The 19,328-nt window shown below is 40.0% G+C and overlaps 1 protein-coding gene across 1 annotated transcript; it reads right to left on the minus strand.

The window, feature by feature from the left end:
- Positions 1 to 3,594: 3,594 nt before the first annotated feature.
- Positions 3,595 to 15,666, minus strand: LOC137297037 (zinc finger protein ZFP2-like). The gene is made up of 7 exons (XM_067828990.1): positions 15,524 to 15,666; positions 13,654 to 13,707; positions 12,031 to 12,124; positions 11,225 to 11,301; positions 9,531 to 9,725; positions 6,891 to 7,140; positions 3,595 to 6,106 (listed from the first exon to the last, which is right to left on the minus strand). The coding sequence occupies exons 2-7, from the start codon at positions 13,663 to 13,665 to the stop codon at positions 4,758 to 4,760; spliced, it is 1,977 nt and encodes a 658-aa protein (XP_067685091.1). The 5' UTR covers positions 13,666 to 13,707; positions 15,524 to 15,666; the 3' UTR covers positions 3,595 to 4,757.
- Between the last annotated feature and the right edge of the window lie 3,662 nt (positions 15,667 to 19,328).

Consider the following 19,328-nt stretch of genomic DNA (forward strand, 5'->3'; position numbering starts at 1 on the left):
CCATATTAGTGGACTGTCTGATATTCTGTACGTTCAAAAGTTGATATATTTTCACAAAGCGATTTTGACATGTTTACATATTTTTGTGCAAGTCTATGGAACCTTGGCATAAAATGATGATTAGTTTGATAAACAGTCTATTACAGTTTCCAGCCCAACAAAAGGTGTTTAAATCAACAGTCGTGAAGACATAGAAAATTTCACCAAGTGTCGATTGATATGAATTTTATCAATACGAGTTGATAAACATGCAAATATCCGTGTCTTGCCAAGGATGGTTTTACTTGTATGAGCCTGTGTTGATATTACTGATATCAGTATACACGGGGGTGAGATGCTGCTTATCATGAACAATCATTCATTAGTTTTCAACAAAAATGTACTTCTCCGAACACGAACGTCAATGAGTTCAGTGAGTTAATTTTACACTGCACTTAGCAATATTCTAGCGATATAGACTGCAAGTCCTGGCAAAATCGCTTTGTGAAAATGCGAACATGAGTTGTCCACACATACTTTGAGTTCCGTTCTTGGCCTTACAGAGGGCGGTGTAAACGTGGTGGGCCCTTATTCTCCAAACGTTCGAAGCTCTAAGAATTCGTACCTTTGATCGTAGCCAATGTCTTAAGAATGGGCTTACCAAGTTTGTAATGTTACGAACGTTTCGAGAATAGCCTGGATGGATATTAGAACGAAGTTTATCATCAAAAACTGTGTTGGACTGGAAATAGTGCTTGTGTGTCATTTTGTATGACAGTAGATTATGTACAATGCCCTGACTCACAATGCTATGACGTCATATACGTGATGACGTCGCAAAGCTATGTACTCTCCAATTTTGTAGAATATATTATTTTTTTAACCAGTTAGAACCTACTGAACTCCTCCATCCCATCCGCCCCTACTACGATCCACCAACTCCGATCCACCAATGAGTACCATTGCACGTGCATTTTGTGTAGAGTGCGTTTTACCGATTCTCTACAGACGTAATTGTAACGTTACGTTTTGTTCAACGGTTCTTTCTCTCAAACATTCTGTCATCGGCAGCCATTCCCCCGCATGTTTTGATGCAGCATGCACTGATTTGTGTCAAATATTTTCATAAAGTTCAACATTTTCAAGTGTCAAGTTTCTGTTTTTGAATGGTGTATACCGTAGGTAGTGTCATGTTTAACCTTGCACGAAGCATAGCCACCGGAGTGTAAATACGTTTTCATAAGAGAGTCGGCAAAATGGAATGTACACAAAGGATGACGAGGAAGGCGAGACAGACTGAGGATGGCAGCAGAGTCCTTTGATAAGTGAGTGAGTGAGTGAGTGAGTTTAGTTTTACGCCGCAATATTACAGCTATATGGCGGCGGTCTGTAAATAATCGAGTCTGAACCAGACAATCCAGTGATCAACAACATGAGCATCGATCTGCGCAATTGGGAACCGATGACATGTGTCAACCAAGTCAGCGAGTCTGACCACCCGATCCCGTTAGTCGCCTCTTGCGACAAGCACAGTCGCCTTTTATGGCAAGCATGGGTTGCTGAAGGCCTATTCTACCCCGGGACCTTCACGGGTCCCTTTGATAAGTACTTGCGTGTATTCCTGATACTTCTCAGATGAAAGAATATACGTATAGTTGAGTGACAGAGTGAGCGAATATGGTTTTACGTCGCTTTTAGCAATGTTTCAGCAATGGCGAGATGAGCTTAACAAATTGTGCCAATATGTGTAAGAGGTCTAATCAGAAGGCATACTTTATAAACATCCATGTGTTGACATCTTCAAAACAATCTGGCATATACTGGAGTGTGATGTTAGTGTCCTGGTAAGAATTAGAAACTGTTTGTAATCAGCATGTTGATGACACTGGACATTGTGGTCATCGTTTCACATACAATGCAAAATGAAAATTAAAGGCCCTATCACATTACCCTGCGAGACTCCACACTTGACCATGACTTCCTTCAAGTACGATCCATCAATGAAGACGGATTGTTACCAAGAAGTGATATAGGATTGCAACCACCTTAAGGCGGTCTCTGCAATACCTAGCTTGTGATGTCTTTTAGCGTCATTTAGAAGTTGTCGTAGATAATCAAGATAGTCTATGGATTATCTTGTTTAATCTTTTCCACACAACGTTTCGAGATCATTACAGATCCCTTCGTCATGTGAGCTGACCTTGTGGAAATTCATCAGGTGAACTGATGAAGGGATCTACCGTTGTGTGGAAAGGATTAAAGATTACTCCATAAGATATCTTGGCCAGTACCAAACTTGATCCTCAGGGAATTTGCAGTGATCAACAGTGATCAAGCAGCACTAAAAGCACCCTGTCGTCAACCTTCAGTCGCAGATCACTGGGCATCTTGAGGAGAGCTGTTTCGGTGCAGTGACGATAATTTTTCAGCTGATCTGAATCCAACGTTGATTCCTTCAACAGAGGTTTCACGGCTGCTAAATTTAAGGCAGCAGGAACAATATGCAGGTGAAAAGGCTGATGTACCACCATATGTTATGACTGACACTTGTTGTGAAATGTATATTAATTCCAGACTGCAATTAGGAGATAAACCTACTGTATTTTAGAATTACAGACAGTTCACAGGAATTGTAATAACTTTTATTTAATTCGAATGCGTCAGCATGTTTAAATTTACTAGGCTGCTGACGAAAAGTTGCATTTGGGCGGGGAAATTTCCATGAGGATGCAACAGAACAAGAGAGTGTATTGTTGTCATTAGTACGGTAAGGTAATCAACTGTACTTCCATTATACTACTTCAGGTCAAGCAGTGTTAATGGATAGGCGATACACATGTGTTGGGCAATTTCCTGGCGTTATTGTGTATTTGAAGGACGAGAGTTCATTTCACCGAGATGGCGTTAGCCAGTCGGAGATTTTGGGTGTACAATGTAATCGTGACTGGGCTAAATATTAGCCCAGAAATTTTACTTTTGAGAATGTTACTTTCCACTAAACAGATAGGGTTTATGAAAATTTTACAGCTTCTGTAATTGTACTCTACTACCGCTAAATTTGAAACAGCACACCACAGACCATATAATAGATCTAGTATCTGAGAAAACGTATGTCATAAAAATATAATTTTGTTTTAACTGTTTATGTATCTGGACAGGTTTTCCTTCATCGTTTAATGTTAATTCATCTTCCGCTACAGTGTCAGTGAACATGGCGTCATCGAAATAGTGTAAATCATTGTATGACCTCTTCAAACAGGGACAGTCTTAGTCTGTGACTTCATAGACATGTGGTATATAGAAATAGGACCGTGTGTGTTGTAAACGCTTACAAAATAGTGTGTAAATACCATTTTCTTATGAAACGGAACTGGTATTTGGTGTAACCTTAGTTGTTTGTAGTGTCTCTTTTCACTTTCACAGAGAAAAGTCGGATTGGCTGAAAAGTTTGTTAATGTCTGAATTGGTTAATGAGTCTCATGTTTCGGTTTGATGCATTGTATCCATGTGGAGAACTGATAGCGGGCCTTGGCGTGATCAACGCTTTTGCCATTAAGCTACCCCGCGTGGCTGTGTGTATGAGATGATAAAAATAACTTGACAAGCATATCATGTGTACTGATGTCTTAATTTTATTGTACCAAACTCCACATCAAAATATTTCTCAAATGCTAACTTGTAATGGGTCTGATGAAAAAAACATTGTTGACTTGTGTACCATGATCTTACACCAACAATAACAAACAGTAGTTTCTTACTACCTCTACAGACCCGTGAAGGTCCCGGGGTAGAATAGGCCTTCAGCAACCCAGCAACCCATGCTTGTCATAAAGGGCGACTCAGCTTGTCGTAAGAGGCGACTAACGGGATCGCTTCTGAGAACCCTTCGTTAGACATTTTGAACCATGCAATCAAACAATGAATGGTTCCTTGAAGCAACCAGATTTCAGATTTCTGAACCAGTTATTCTACCACTTTCATACCTTCTGCAACTCTTTTGTAACGTGATGCCACAGTTCTCACAAAAGACCTAACATCATTTTTAAGACTTAAATAAGATATGTTTATCTGAATACTGTGCTCAATTGTACTGAGAGTTTTGAAAGAAGAATTGGTGCATATTTGAGAGTTGAACTGATCAAACTTACTTCAGAATTGTTCTGAGATCCAGAAGCAAAGGCATCATGTGCCAGATGATTTGATTTCAACATGATTGTAAAACCTTACATGGGGATACTCTGTGCAGAGCACATAAGTAAACACACAGAATAGAATCTGATTAACTGGGCCTGCCTTGTCTTTAAGCTACAAAAGAACACTAAGCTGCCACCAATGTTTACCAACGTGTTTGTTTCTTGTTTCAATCCTGCTCCATAACTGCTATATGATGGCAGCTTGTAAATAATTGAATCTGGACCAGACAATCCAGTGACCAACACTGTTCTATCCAAGTGGGATATGATGACCAAGTCAGTGGGCCTGACCTCCCGATGATGTTATTCACTTCTTGTGACCAGTATAGATTTCTGTAGAACCAATTCTAACCCAGAGCTTCATGAGTCCATGAGTGGTTGAAGGGAACATAAACGTGGCTATTATTATCAACCCAACATATACACAAGAGCTGGGAAAAGTACCATGAGGGTACCTGATCTCATGAGTTGCCTGAGGACCAATTCTAAACCAGATCTTCAAAGATCACTTCCCCTCATGTCTTGTGGCTGTAGACTTTATGACCTTCAACACCTACTGCAACAGTAAGTCCCAACTCAGCTCCATCAACTGTGAGAGCGCATGTGTGTTTGAAGATTTCCAGACTGAGTAAAAGCCTTTCCACATTGACTACACTGATATGGCCGATCTCCACTGTGAGATCTCATGTGTACATGCAGGTGACTTGACGTTGTGAAAGCCTTCTCACAAACACTGCACTGATGAGGCCGAACACCAGTGTGGCATCTCAAATGTTTCTGCAGACCACCAGACTCTGAAAAAGCCTTCTCACATACAGTACACTGGTATGGTTTTTCACCACTGTGACACCTCATGTGTCTCTGCAGGTCTCCAGAGGTTGTGAATGCCTTTTCACACTCACTGCACTGGTAAGGCTTGACTCCATTGTGACACCTGATGTGTCTTTGAAGGTCACTGGACTTAGAGAATGCCTTCCCACACTCGTTACATGGGAAAGGCTTGACACCAGTGTGGCTCCTTAAGTGCGTTTGTAGGTTACCTGACTGTCTAAATGATTTACCACACACTGTACATCGATAGGGCCAGACACTAGAATGACACATCATGTGTTTCTGAAGGTAACTTGACAATGGAAACGCCTTTCCACACTGACTACATTCAAAAGGCTTGGCTCCACTGTGGCAACTCATGTGTGCTTGAAGGTTACTTGGTCTCGTGAACGTCTTGTCACATTCACTACATTGATGAGGCTTGATGTCACTATGACACCTCATGTGAGAGGTCAGGTCGCTTGATGTTATAAACGTTTTACCACATTCACCACACAGATAAGGTCTGACGGCAGTATGACTCTTCATGTGAGTCTTTAAGTCACTTGTTTCAGCAAATGCTATTCCACACTCACTACACTTATACGGCTTGACGCCTATGTGACAACGCAAGTGCTTTTGCAAGTAACTTGATCGGGTAAACGTCTTGTCACACTCACTGCAGGGGTAAGGTCTCGCTCCACTGTGAAGTAACATGTGTCGCTGAAGGTCGCTGGATTGTGTGAACGCTTTTCCACACTCGCCACATGGAAAAGGCTTAACTCCACTATGGTATTTCATGTGCATCTTCAGGTGACTTAATTGTTTGAATTCCTTCCCACACTGCCCACACTGGTAGCGCCGGATTCCAGGGGAACCATTGTCCTGTTTCATTGGCACCATCGATGCCCCATCGCCCCCAGCACTATTGGCACTTTCAGTGTTGCCACGGTTACTGTTCTGGTTCTCCAGTTCCTTTCCAAGGTCGGAGCTGTTAATGCCCTGAGTGTTCACTATGAACCTCAACTGAGCTGTCAGTTTTCCTTTGTGCATTTTCTTTAAGTGTTTCCATAAGAACAACACAGTTGAGAACCCGAGGTCACAGTTGTCACATGGGTAGCTTTCTGGAAAGAGATTCGCAAAACATATAAGAATGCATAAGAATGGCGAAAACAGGTAATAAACTACTAGTATAAATGAAGTCGCTTACTTCAGTCAACTGTTCTAAATTAGATTTTGCCGAATATTCCATACTGGTTCAAGATACGGTTTACACATGACCTGATGTATTGTAAAACAAATTTGTATGTCTTGATAATCAAAACACAATGAAAATTGGTGAACAAAACTTTACACCAAAAGTGAGTGAGTGAGTGAGTGAGTGAGTGAGTGAGTGAGTGAGTGAGTGAGTGAGTGAGTGAGTGAGTGAGTGAGTGAGTGAGTGAGTGAGTGAGTGAGTGTGGAGCTTATCCTCTTCATTATATTCACAGATTTATGGCAATGCCAGAATCTGGACTCACTGACAACAAATCCACACATATTATAAAACACTTTCAAATTTAGCTCATTTATAACATCCTCATGCTATTTTATAAAAAATCTACTGGCAACTTGAAGTTCACCACCATCAGGGCCAAAACTAAATGTGGACACTTTTCACTTCAAAAGAGACTGAGAGAACAATTTACAGCAATTTCACAGACAGCTTTCACTTTTCCTGACAGGCTACCCAAGATAACAGATTTTTTTCCGTAAGTGGGCATGGTGGGGTAGGTGGTTATGGTGTTCACTCGTCATGCCAAATGCTGAGTTCGATTCCCCAGTGCTCCTGCCGTGACATTACTGGAATATTGCTGAAAGTGGCACAAAACAATACTCAGTCACTCACTCTTTGTGTAAGTGGGTTACCTTGACTTGGTGGCAGTTTGAGCTGTCTCTCAATACCGAGTTCCTTCCCATACTTGTGTCCGTACCATACAAGCAGCTCGGAACCAACACCAATCTTCTTGTACACTCTGTAGTAGATATGACCTTTGTATTGAAAGGCTATCAGATTCTGTTCCTCCTCTGTACGAGCACAGTTGACATATCTCATCCAGTTGGCGGTGCTGCAGTTGTGGCCGTCCACAAAGTGGGAAGGTTGTCCATCAGTGTGTATCTGAATGAAAATGAATGTAAAATTGTATCACAACATTGCACAGAGAAGTAAATGTTACATAACGTTTGCTTCTGAAAACATTTCTTACCATGTCTCTAGAGACAACCATACATCAATTTTTGTACAGGTGAATGACCTTAGACATGTAATGATAATGAAAATATCCCCAGTACTTTCAGTATCTAAACATGATGTTCCAAAAATTCAACTTCCTTTACCAGAGAGACAGGCTCGCTGAGTTGGTTGACACGTGTCATCGGTTCCCAATTGATCAGATCAATGCTTATACTGTCAATCACTGGATTGTCTGGTCCAGACTTGATATAATATTTACAGGCTGCCACCATATAGCAGAAATACTGGTGAGTGCAGCGTAAAACTAAACCCACTCACTCACTCACTTTATCAGAGAGACCTGTGAAGATCTGGGTTAGAATTGGTCTTCAGTAACCCATGCTTGTCATAAGAGGTGACAAACAGGATCAAGTGGTCTGGGCTGATGGTTGATACATGTCATTAGACCCCAGTTGTGTGGATTGATGCTCATGTTGGTGACCACTGGATTGTCTGGTCCAGACTTGATTATATACAAACAGTTACAGCTAGACTATATTCGCAGAGTCAGTCAGTAGTCACTCTTTTATCGGTTTCCATACTGGGCATGTTGCTACTGTATCAGGTGTGGAGTAGACTCAAGTCATGCAACTCTGTGAGTCTTAGATGTTTCCAGGTTTGCTAAACCACAAGAATGGTTTAGCTCAAAATTGACCATACCCACGAAGATGTGGCTTAGAACTGATAATCAACAACCCATGCTTGTCATAAAAGGCGACTAATGTGATCGGGTGGTCAGGCTTGCTGACTTGGTTGATACGAGCCATCAAATCCCAGTTGTGTAGATCAATGATCTTGGTGTCAATCACTGGATTATCTGGTCCAGTCTTGATTTAGCTGGAATATTGTTGAGTGTGGTGTTTAACAACAAACCAACTGGGAAAATTGTCTGGACAAAGTCACAAGTGTTTCCTTCTTTGTTGAATATGGGTATTGCCTTGTCTAGAATATCCTTGATATCTCCAGGGTATACATTCTGATAAATCACCACTGCACCCTTGGCGGATCTACTGCTAGATTTTTATTACCTCCCTTTGCTGGCTCCGCATTCTCACAGTAGCCCCCATTACAACTAAGCTTGCTCACAGTGCAACTCAGATTTGAAGGAAATCATAGAGACAAACTGTCAGGTCTGAAACTTTAAAAAAATATATGCAAGACTTCCTTCTGCCTCTTTCAGAGTTCCTCTGCATGAATTGTGTTTCCAAGTTTAATTGCTTAGAAAATTTAAAAAGTGACACTGTGTTGTGATTGGTATGCTCAACTTCGCATCGTAAGCACCTGATTGGATAAAAAGCCAGCCAAGGGAGGTAATAAAATTATTGGGCCGAGCCATAGATGCATCCAGAGAATAGTGGATATTTATCGGAACATATACATTGCAGATATTGAGGATGTGTCAAGAAACATGGCCAGTCAAAATCTTGACTTGATTTTGACAAAAGGTCACAAGTCTCTGTTACACCAAGGGAAGCAACTCTGCACCTGAAGAGGGCTAACCAGGCTTTGTAACTCTGCGAACTAAGTGTAACATTGCAACAATGACTGTGAGACAAACTCTTTAAACAGGGTTACAATACATTTTGCAGTACAAGGCTGACAACAGGATTGTCCACACAAATGTATTGTTCATTATGGTTTATTCATAGTACGAACTGTACTGTTATCCAGACAGGTTATTAGGTTTCAGTTTGTGTACTTGCGAACAGTTTGCAAAAACAAACCTGACATTAGCGACACCTTACTTTGCTCAAGAATGAAAAAGGCATGTGGTTTCACCAAGTGCGGGGTTCAAAGTGAAATTGTAGTTAGTTTGTTCCGATATGTTGGTTAGGCCTTGAGATTAGTGTCATTTGGGTGTTAGATTGTTTGACAGAGGTTTAGTGTAAAAGAAAGTTAGGAAGGTAAGATATTGTATAATACAATAAAACGTAAATTAAAAAATATTAAGTTCTGATCTTGTGGGTTCATTTTTATATCACAACTTGTACAAAACATACCGACCACAAGGCCTTTGGTTTAGTGTATGAAAATTTACTTCCATGATGGCTGTCTAGCAGAGAAATGCATAGACTTTTGACAAAACGATTTGATTTCTAGACATTTGAAGAAAGATTTAAAAGGGTTAGTAATATGACATTACAAAACAGAAAATACCAAATTTTGGAGCTGCATCATGGTATGCCAAACCGAAGGCAGATTACTGCAGTTCTACTAATACCAAAGGGTACTGTTTTACCGCTACCATTAAACAACCTTTCTGTACAACATCTTACTTGCCAGCTGTATCCTGATCGTTTAGGAGGCTCTTCATTGCTGATGATGTCTCCCTCATATGGACCGAAACAGGTTCGTGGAACAAAGTCCTGGTATGTCCAAACTCCAAGACCAGCTCCTGGAATACCCGATTCCTCAATCTCCAGACCAACAGGCAAAGTTTTCCAAGCCCTGTCTACACTTCCTGGTCTTTCCTGGAATATTCAAGGGACAAGTATTGATTCATGTCAAATACATGACAAACTATCAAATCAGCACTAGTTAATCATCATTTGAAAGAAATATTTGGACAATTGAAAATGGAGCTAAAGTACTGATGGAAATAAAAAAAAACACACTTTTTTTACGAATGTATGTCTCCAATTTATGTAGTTATTGTGTGAAAGTGTGAGATATCTGTTAAACAATGTTCGGCCGAACTACAGTCTCAGAGGTAGGGAGATAGGACACATATAGAAAGGACTTTACTAAGGAGAGATTAGTGCAGAAATGAAAATGCAGTCCAAAGCGACTTATCTGGAAGAAACCATGACTTTTTGCAAATTAGTGTGCAATGCTTTTCATTACAAAGGACACTTTTCAAACGCCCATTTTGAAATCAAGACATATCAGTTGAGATAAGATAATCCTATAGGCAAAGAAACTGGGGACGAAAACAGCATGTCATAACAGTTTACAAATAATATCCAGAATTGTAGAGGGGTCATGCCACCTATATATTTTCAGACATTTAGTAAGAAGGCTGATTTCAGCTTTTGTGTGGGTATCATACTTTATCAAACTTTGTGAAAGAAAAGCATATAAGATGTTAACCAATAGAGCAGACATATTCAACACACATGAAAAAGCATAAAATATCTTTGAGATGACCCTTTGTGAATGCAGGCAGCACATGCAATTTCATGCTAGTTGAGTCGACGGCTGTCGCCAGACCTGGTTGAGCAACATGATTGGAATCTATAGTCCAATCTACTGTTTTTAGCAGCTATTCGTGATTTTTCTAAGTTTTGCCTGAATTTACAAGCTTAAGTAACCATGTTTTTCTGGATCCAATGACACATCACACTGAAATCCCACTCAGGCTGATGTGGGTTATTTCGAAATATGCTATTTGCAATTGTGTAATGTTTAGGGGATACCGAAAATAGCCTAAAAACAGTTTGGTCTTTTTCCTATTTCTGACAGTACTTTAATGATAAACTTCAGTCTCAACAGATTAGAATTCATTTTCACTTTAGGCAGTCACAATATCATCAATAATTATAAACTTTAAAAAAATAAAATCCCTTTTACAAAACTTTGACATAATATAGTAATAGTGAGTTATTCTATTTAAGTTTCAGATAGTCGATCAAACAGGTTTAAAAGGCAAAAATAATCATGATAGATGAATTCAACCAGAGGCTTAACTTACACTAACCTTAACCTACTGTTGATTTCTTGAGAAAATACTGTTACCCAAACTGATTATTTGACAGCAGGTTATAACTTGTCATTTCTTCATGTAGATTATAATGTTGTATTTGTAGATGAACGTTTCTTTCACACAGTAGAATCATCTATGTAAAAGTAAATGACATAGATATGACCATAGACAAATTTTATCTTTTCCACTGAGTCACAAATGTAATTCCACAGAATATGATCAAATCCTCTAAGGAATTTCAACTATTAACATGATGAAGATGTATACCTTTACGTCTGTAACCATGATGAGAGGTCCATGCGCAGAACAGTCCCCTTCGTACTCAAGGTTGCAGTCCTCACAATCTGAGGAACACAAAAACACTATTGAGTGAGAGAGTGAGTGAGTTTAGTTTTATGCTGCACTCAGCAGTATTCCAGCTACATGGCTGTGATCTGGAAATAATCAAGTCTGGACCAGACAATCCAGTGATCAACAGCTTGAGCATCAGTCTGCACAATGGGGAACTGATGACATGTGGCAACCTAGTCAGCAAACCTGACCACCTGATCCTGTTAATCGCCTTGTGCGACAAGAATGGTCGCCTTTAGTGGCAAGCATGGATTGCTGAAGACCTACTCTACCCCAGATCTTCACAGGTCAACAGGTCAAAAACACTAGTGACGATCTGACTGAGCAAGAAATAGTAAAAGACAGACACAGATGAATTGCAAAAGACAGACACAGATGAATTGCAGTCTAGTTTGAAAACTAATAAACATAACACAGAGAAAGGGACAGCCAGGTGTGAGAGAAAGCATGGAGACAGCACAGCACAGGTTAATGAATAAACTACTTTCTCAGCACTTGTGCATGTGCTTCTCAAACACCTGGCTGTGCCTTTCTCTGCACTTCTCCCTCGAATAAACAGTGAACTGTGTCAATATTTTAATGACAGTTTGTTAAACAGCTGTTTTATTTTTAGGACAAAAACTATGCAAAAACCTTTTGATGTTTTGATCATGATCAGCATTTCGAGTTACACTGCAATTCATTGGTCTGCTTTTGAGTCAAACTATAGAAAGACTACTTACATAAAAGACTGTCGTCAGTCGGCACCTCCACAACCATGTAGTTACTCCAGAGTCTCTTGCACTCTCCTGGATGTGAGCTTTCTACATATGGCTCCTGTTTCAGCAGAAATTCAAGACACTGCAGGAAAACCTATTTGATCTCAAGTTACCAGATTTTTATACATGCCCTTCCTCAACAATCTCCAGGGTATGTACGTTCTGATAAATCTCCAAAAGTACCCTGGATGAAGTACCCTCAATAATTGTATTGCCTCCCTTTGCTAGTTTCATTTTCTCACAGTAGCCAATGGTACACTCATCTTCTCAGCGTACACACCTGATTGGATAAAAAGCCAGCAGATGGAGGTAATATAATATATCGGGCTCAGCTGTAGATGCATCCAAGGTACTTAGGACTAGTGATCCAGTGATCAACAGCAGGAGCACCTATCTACACAACTGGGATATGATGACGTGTCAACCAAATCATCGATCCTGGTAGTCACCTCTCATGACAAACTGGTTACTGAAGATCAATTCTAACTCAGATTGTCAGTTTACATCTGTCTTGGTAGGGTAAAGTGGATTTGAAGGTTCTAAGTGATTTCAGTGTCCACATAACATGACCTAACAAGGGTTTGTCAGATCTTGTAAAAAGGTATTACCTGTAGTAAAGATCTGTAGTATTTCAATGAGACAGTGACTACAGAGACCTAATCATCCCTCTAATAATCAACAGTGATTAGGGTTTGAACTTGAAACATGGGGGCCTAATTATTAGTTTTAAGGGTCCTAACAAGCAATATGAGGGTCCTGTGAAGTAACAGTGTACATTTTGATAATTTCTGGAATGCATCATTGATCATGTGGATTGATGAATGATATAATACACGTAACTGCTCTGAAAGAAACAACTAAACACTTAGCAAAGTAATAGAATGAATGAATGAGTTTAGTTTAATGCTGTTTTAAGCAGTGAAAAGTCATAGATGTCTTGTGGGTATTATGAATAATACTGTACATCCCTCTGTACACAGTGAATTGTTTTTTTCTGGCCGTTCTCTACATTTCTGACTACTGAATGAACATTTGAATGTCGTGTAAGACCCTGATTTGTCAAGTCTGAATGCCTTAGATGAAACTGACACATCAGCAACACTGACTGCAAGCACTTCTTTTGTAACTTGTAGGGTGGGCGATAATACCTGTTAACCGATATACTGCAATTTGAGCTTCACAATATGATATATTGTGGTACATTTTTCGCGATCTGGTTCAACATATATGATCATCAATTTCCATGACAGTAATTAGTAATTTTTGTGATGGACTTAAAAATACTAATTAAATTTGTATTATATTATTATACAATAATAGACTTAAGAATGTTTCGTGCTCATATAATTGCATTTACATGACTCTTCAACCATTTGAATAAAACAAAATAGAATAGATTAGAATACAAATATAGACTTTTAGTACATCAGCTTGGGGCAAATGAATTAAGATGAGAGTTGGAACTGCAAATGTTTCGTTTCAGTATGAACTTGGGAGAAATAACTGAAATAGATTATTTGATTCTACCCTGCTTATACACAGTAGCACTGTCCGGACTCACAATATACAAAATATAAAGTCACTTACATGGCCATCCATCTTCAGAGTCCCTGCAACAGTAGCGAACAGCTATTTGTAGACCTGAAAGAAAAGTAATTATACAGAATAATACAGAAAATTTGGCCATGGTGGGCGAGATGGCTAAGGCGCCAGGCTAGTGATCCAGCGAGGTTGAGGTTTCAGGATTGAGCCCACCGGTGACCGGATGTAAAAACCTTGGAGTCAACTTTTTGTGCAGACTCTTTCAGTCTTGTCACAACCCGTTAGGATGAGAGAGCCATACTAAACTCGATGTGCCTAGTGGCAGCAAGAGTTGTATACTCCCCAGGGAGTTGAGATTGAAATACGAAGTGCTGCTGACATTGACATCCAGTGATCGAGGGAAAAATACCAGCGCCTTGAGCATGCACTAGTGGGTGGTTATGTGCGTTATATAAATATCCATCCTATCTATCTATCTATCTATCTATCTATCTATCTATCTATCTATCTATCTATCTATCTATGTTCTATTTACTGTTATAGATATTTATCAATATACATTGTTCACACAGGCTGAGGGTCAGTGGGAAGTCTGGTGGTTAAAATGTTTGCTTGTCATGCAGAAGAGTTCAAGACCTGGGTTCAATTTTACAAATGGGTACAAAGTGTGAACCCTTTTTGGGTGTCCTCGTTCTAATATTGCTGGAATATTGTTAAAAGCGGTGTAAATCAATACTCAGTCACTATCCCACCACAACCTCTGGGTGAAGATCAAAAGACACATCCATAGAATGCACTCACAGCCATCGACTTTCAAATCTAGTTAGAGATGAGTGAAGTTTGGGCTGATGAGATGATATTTCAATTATAAAAAAATAAACACAATGCACGACAAACATTTACTTTCCCGTGATCAACAACATGAGCATCAATCTACACAGTTAGAATAGGATCACATGTGTGCAACTACAGGACTGACCACCCGATCTTGTTTGTCACCTCTTATGACAAGCATGGGTTGCTGAAGATCATTAAAAGGTGACTATGCTTGTCGTAGGTCAGACTCACTGACTTGTTTGACACATATCATTGTTTCACAATTGCGCAGATTGATGCTCATGCTGTTGATCACTGGATTGTCTGGTCCAGACTTGATTATGTACAGACCACAGGCATATAGGTGGAATATTGCTGAGTGCGGTGTAAAACTAAACTCACTCACTCACTCCAATGATACAGACATACTTACGACAAATGAGAAAGTTTGTTTCTCAGTGTCACATACCGATTACACACATTCTCTTGAGACCTGTGAAGGTCCCGGGGTAGAATAGGCCTTCAGCAACCCATGCTTGCCATAAAAGGCGACTATGATTGGTGTAAGAGGTGACTATGGGGATTGGGTGGTCAGGCTTGCTGACTTGGTTGACAGTCATCAGTTCCCAATTGCACAGATTGATGCTCATGTTGCTTATCACTGGATTGTCTGATTCAGGCTCAATTATTTACAGACCGCCGCCATATAGATGCAATATTGCTGAGTGAGTGAGTAAAACTAAACTCACTCACTCATTCTCTTGAACACATGAAACGTCGACAAACACTAGAGTTATCTCCCTTACAATAATTAGCGCTTGATTTGCCCAAAAAAACCATAAAAGAGTCGCCTATACAGTTAAGTCCACTCTTTGAGGGTGGTATGATAGTGCATTCAATGATGGTGTCTTATGCAGCCAGCAGGTGAGCATGCCAAGTGTATATCTTAACGTTGGGACTAACAATCAAGAAAGTCACACAATGCAGGTCCTGCAATGTGACATATCTCATACACGTTATCAATATCTGATCAACCAACAGACTTGTCAACAACGCGATATATGGCTTTAAGAGAGACCTGATCTGTGAAGGAACATACTGTCAGGATTTGTTTCCCATCGCAGTGCTTTTCCCTTGTTGTTTGCATTATTTCATCGCTGTGTCAACAAATGTCTTCTGTGCGTTGATGTCTCAGCCTTTGCACAGTCGAAGTCACTTTGTGTCGAATCCTCTTCCGGTACTGACGTTGTCAAGAGTTCAAACCTTTTAGCCATCTGCTGATCACTGTATGGAGCTTACACAAACTCACCTAGACTGGTTCCGGCAAATCGACCTTTCTCTTATTGACAGCTAGATGTGCTGGGTCAGAGTGACCTCTTACAGATTAGCAGAGCTCCAGATAAGGCCGTATCTCCGAATAAAAAATATGCACGATACGGTAGGAAAACAAAATCAGAAAACGTAGCTCACACGCACCACAGCAATGGTGTACGGTCTAAGAATCATTTACGGACGTGTTTATCTAAAAAAACGTATTTTATCTGAAAAAAAGGTATTAATTGCTTTATTGTTTATTGACCTGTTTACACGAGAGTAGCGATGTTGTGGTCCATATATTAAACGAAACACGAGATTACTTACACGCCATTAAATTACATTCAGAACTCAAACTTTTCCCAGTACTCTTGCATTGAAAATATAGGGCGTACATATACTTCTCATGTTGAAAAATTATCTGGAGTCATGGATTAGACTTACGCAGACGTATTTTTCCAAACCACAAAGCAGACAAACCATAGTTCTGTATGATTTATGTCTGCCCACTAGTGTTTTGTATCTGATTGAGTCAGATGTCATAATTGTTCTACATTTTGTTACTCAGAGTGAGAGGAGTGAAGGTCAAGAGGTCATTATTAATGTGAATTTATTCTCCTACCCTCATCCCCCCTACCGCTACCTACAATTAATTACATTTGTTTTTAACCGATTTAACTTTTTTTGGTGCATTTTGTCCGTGATGGGTTCTACTGTTGAGTGTAAACAGCTTATAACACTCATCGTAAACGGAGGAGGTGTCTACATAATCGTACGTATAGTTTCTATGTAAAAGAACTACTTTAAGTGTAAATGTGTGTTTTACTGGCTGTTTATTGTAATCGTTCTTAATTTCCTATACGACGACTATGTCCCTCGACAAAACAGATCTTGATATTTGCGAACCACGAATCGCAACAATCAATAGAAAACTGTCTTAAAGTTTCCTCTTATGGACGATCGATCTATATATTACCTATTTATGCTCAATATCTGGGCGCATTTGTGTCGACACCCTTGTTGTGTTGTTCTTTTGCATTTTGTATAATGTCACAACCACTTTGAAATGATTACACAATGTCATTTAGAAAGTGGTCAGTTGCAACATATGTCATATTTGGGATTTCACTTCTTTAGTAAAGTACAAATTCCCATCCAGGATTCGAACCCGCACCCTAAGAGTCAAGTACCTAATCGTCAGCACACAAAGGGATGGACTCAACCCCAAACGTTCTAGAATTTGTACCTTTAAAGTGAGTGAGTTTAGTTTTACGCCGCTCTCAGCAATATTCCAGCTATATGGCGGCGGTCTGTAAATAGTCGAGTCTGTATCACACAATCCAGTGATCAACAACATGAGCATGGATCTGTGCAATTGTGAACCGATGAGATGTGTCAATCAAGTCAGTCAGCCTGACCATCCGATCCCGTTAGTCGCCTCTAAGGACAAGCACAGTCGCCTTTCATGGCAAGCATGGTTCAGCGCTGAAGGTCTATTCTACCCCGGCACCTTCAAGGATCTGTACTTTTAAAGCATCGTTAATGATGTAATGCACTGACTAAAGGATTTTTATGGTTATACATACAAAAGCAGTTCCCATTGACCTCTGTAACACGTGACTGTGTGAATTAAAGCATTAAAGCAACGTTTGTGTTCTTATTACCCGATACTCCTTTTTGAGATACTCTCTCAAAAAAGAAACGCACGAGTGAATTGTATTTTTTCAACGCACCTTCATCCAAGTCGGTATACAGTATTTCATATGCAACTTTCGTGTGTTGGGTCTCTCTCTCTTCCTCTCTCTCTCTCCCTGTCTCTATCTCTCTCCTTCTCCCTAACGGTAACGGAGTGCATCTATGCAATGTATATACATTTGAACGCTTGAGTTTGTGGATGGTAAGTATACTTGAAATATGAAGATACTCACATCAAGTTTGGCCAGAACGCTCGAGATTCAAGTTTGGGGAGGTCAGATACATGGTGTTGATTCGAGCTGAAACAGTTCCTTTCGTCCTTCTGGTCAAAAGGCGAATTTATGTTTATTATTACACAACGAGTGGAAAGGTATTTGGCAATATCGTCTGACTTGACATCTGGAGCTATTCCACAAAGGAAACACGCGTACTGACGCGCACTTTGTCTACACCTGAATTTATTATCACTGTTCTTGATTTCATTTATATCTGGATCCTGTAGCAATAGGCCGGATTCCTCAGCTGACACTGTGAAGACCTCGCACTGTTGACTGTCTTATGAAATGTAGATGGTGCTTTACGCGGACATGTAAAGATGTTATCAAATTCTTTAGAATCATTCTCTTCAGATCCAGGATTGACAGTGTCATCTTGTGACCTTGGCAACAAAGCTTGTGCCTCCTCGTGAACGTTTGCAGTGCATGGGCTCTGGGCATGTTTTGCTTGAGTTTACCGTTACTGTTGTGTTTGTCACACTGATGTAAAACTCGATGGCGTTGGCTGTTTACTGAATATTCATTTACTGTAGCCACATTCTTGTGAGAAGTTGTAGATCTTTGCTTGCCTTTATCAATGTGGCCCATTGTGACGGGTATGCCCTGTGAAGGGGGAGGGTTGTTTAGTTCTGCAATTTCTGCATTAGCAATGCTATTTTTTGCTTCGTGAGGTGAGGGGCAAAAGGTTAAAAACATTTGGCCATGCGCTTAGTCAAGTTTGACGTATTAAAAAACGTTGTATTGCTTTAGCACAAATCCTTACCAGATTTTTTAAGGTTTTGAAATTTTGACTCAAGGCTGGTAAAGTTGCGTTCATTACTGATATATCTTCTGATATTTACCGTTGATTTTCTTCAAGTGTTCTGGAGACCTCCTTCAGGGAGGTGACGGCACTCTTGAATTCTGTTATTTCACGGGCACTATCGTCTCGCACGCCGTATTTATTGATCTCAACGTCATACATGTCCCTTTTTAACTGTATGATTAAACTAGCTTGAGAGGTATTGCACGTGTCACTATTGTCTTCAAAAAGTAAGGCTGACTTACGTCATTGTCTACGTACACTGAGCTGCTAGTTTGTGGACATAACTTCATGCTCCTGGACACCTCCTCCTCCAAGTTAATGGAGTCATTGACATTTTCTCGAAAGAGGTAACCTCATGCGACCTGTTGTCCGCCATCTTCAACGAGTGTTGCTTTTGGAGAGTCTGCGGTTTGGGAGAATTTCATTTCTTCCCATTATGACTACTCCTAGTTTGACTACTCGTGAACATAAACCTATAATGGAGCGACCCTGCACTTAATAATGAACTGTACCTCTGTAGCCGATTAGTCCCAGTTTGTCTACTCTAAATCTGTAAACCTATAAAGGAGACTCCCCGGGACTACCTATAATGATTAGAAGCCAAGTGAATCGGGAATCTTGAGATCATTCATTGTTTGATTTTTGGAGATGACTCCACTAACTTGTATTGTAAACTTATAGTACAGGTTGATTGTTTTGAAATTTGGACATGAATCCTCCAACTTCCCTTCAAACTATTAACTGCTGAGCGCAAAAATATTCTCAATCATTTTACTTGGGAGACTGTAACAGTTGACTGTTGTTGAATATCCCTG

The sequence above is a fragment of the Haliotis asinina genome, chromosome 1 (genome assembly GCF_037392515.1).
Source record: "Haliotis asinina isolate JCU_RB_2024 chromosome 1, JCU_Hal_asi_v2, whole genome shotgun sequence".
In the NCBI taxonomy this organism is placed as follows: domain Eukaryota; kingdom Metazoa; phylum Mollusca; class Gastropoda; order Lepetellida; family Haliotidae; genus Haliotis; species Haliotis asinina.

Excerpts from the sequence above, each read along its gene's own strand:
- LOC137297037 (XM_067828990.1), bottom strand. Across the intron at positions 9,726-11,224 it reads TCATGGTTACAGACGTAAAG|GAAAGACCAGGAAGTGTAGA; the intron begins GTATACATCTTC and ends TGAATATTCCAG. Across the intron at positions 6,107-6,890 it reads CAAACTGCCACCAAGTCAAG|AAAGCTACCCATGTGACAAC; the intron begins GTAACCCACTTA and ends ATCTCTTTCCAG.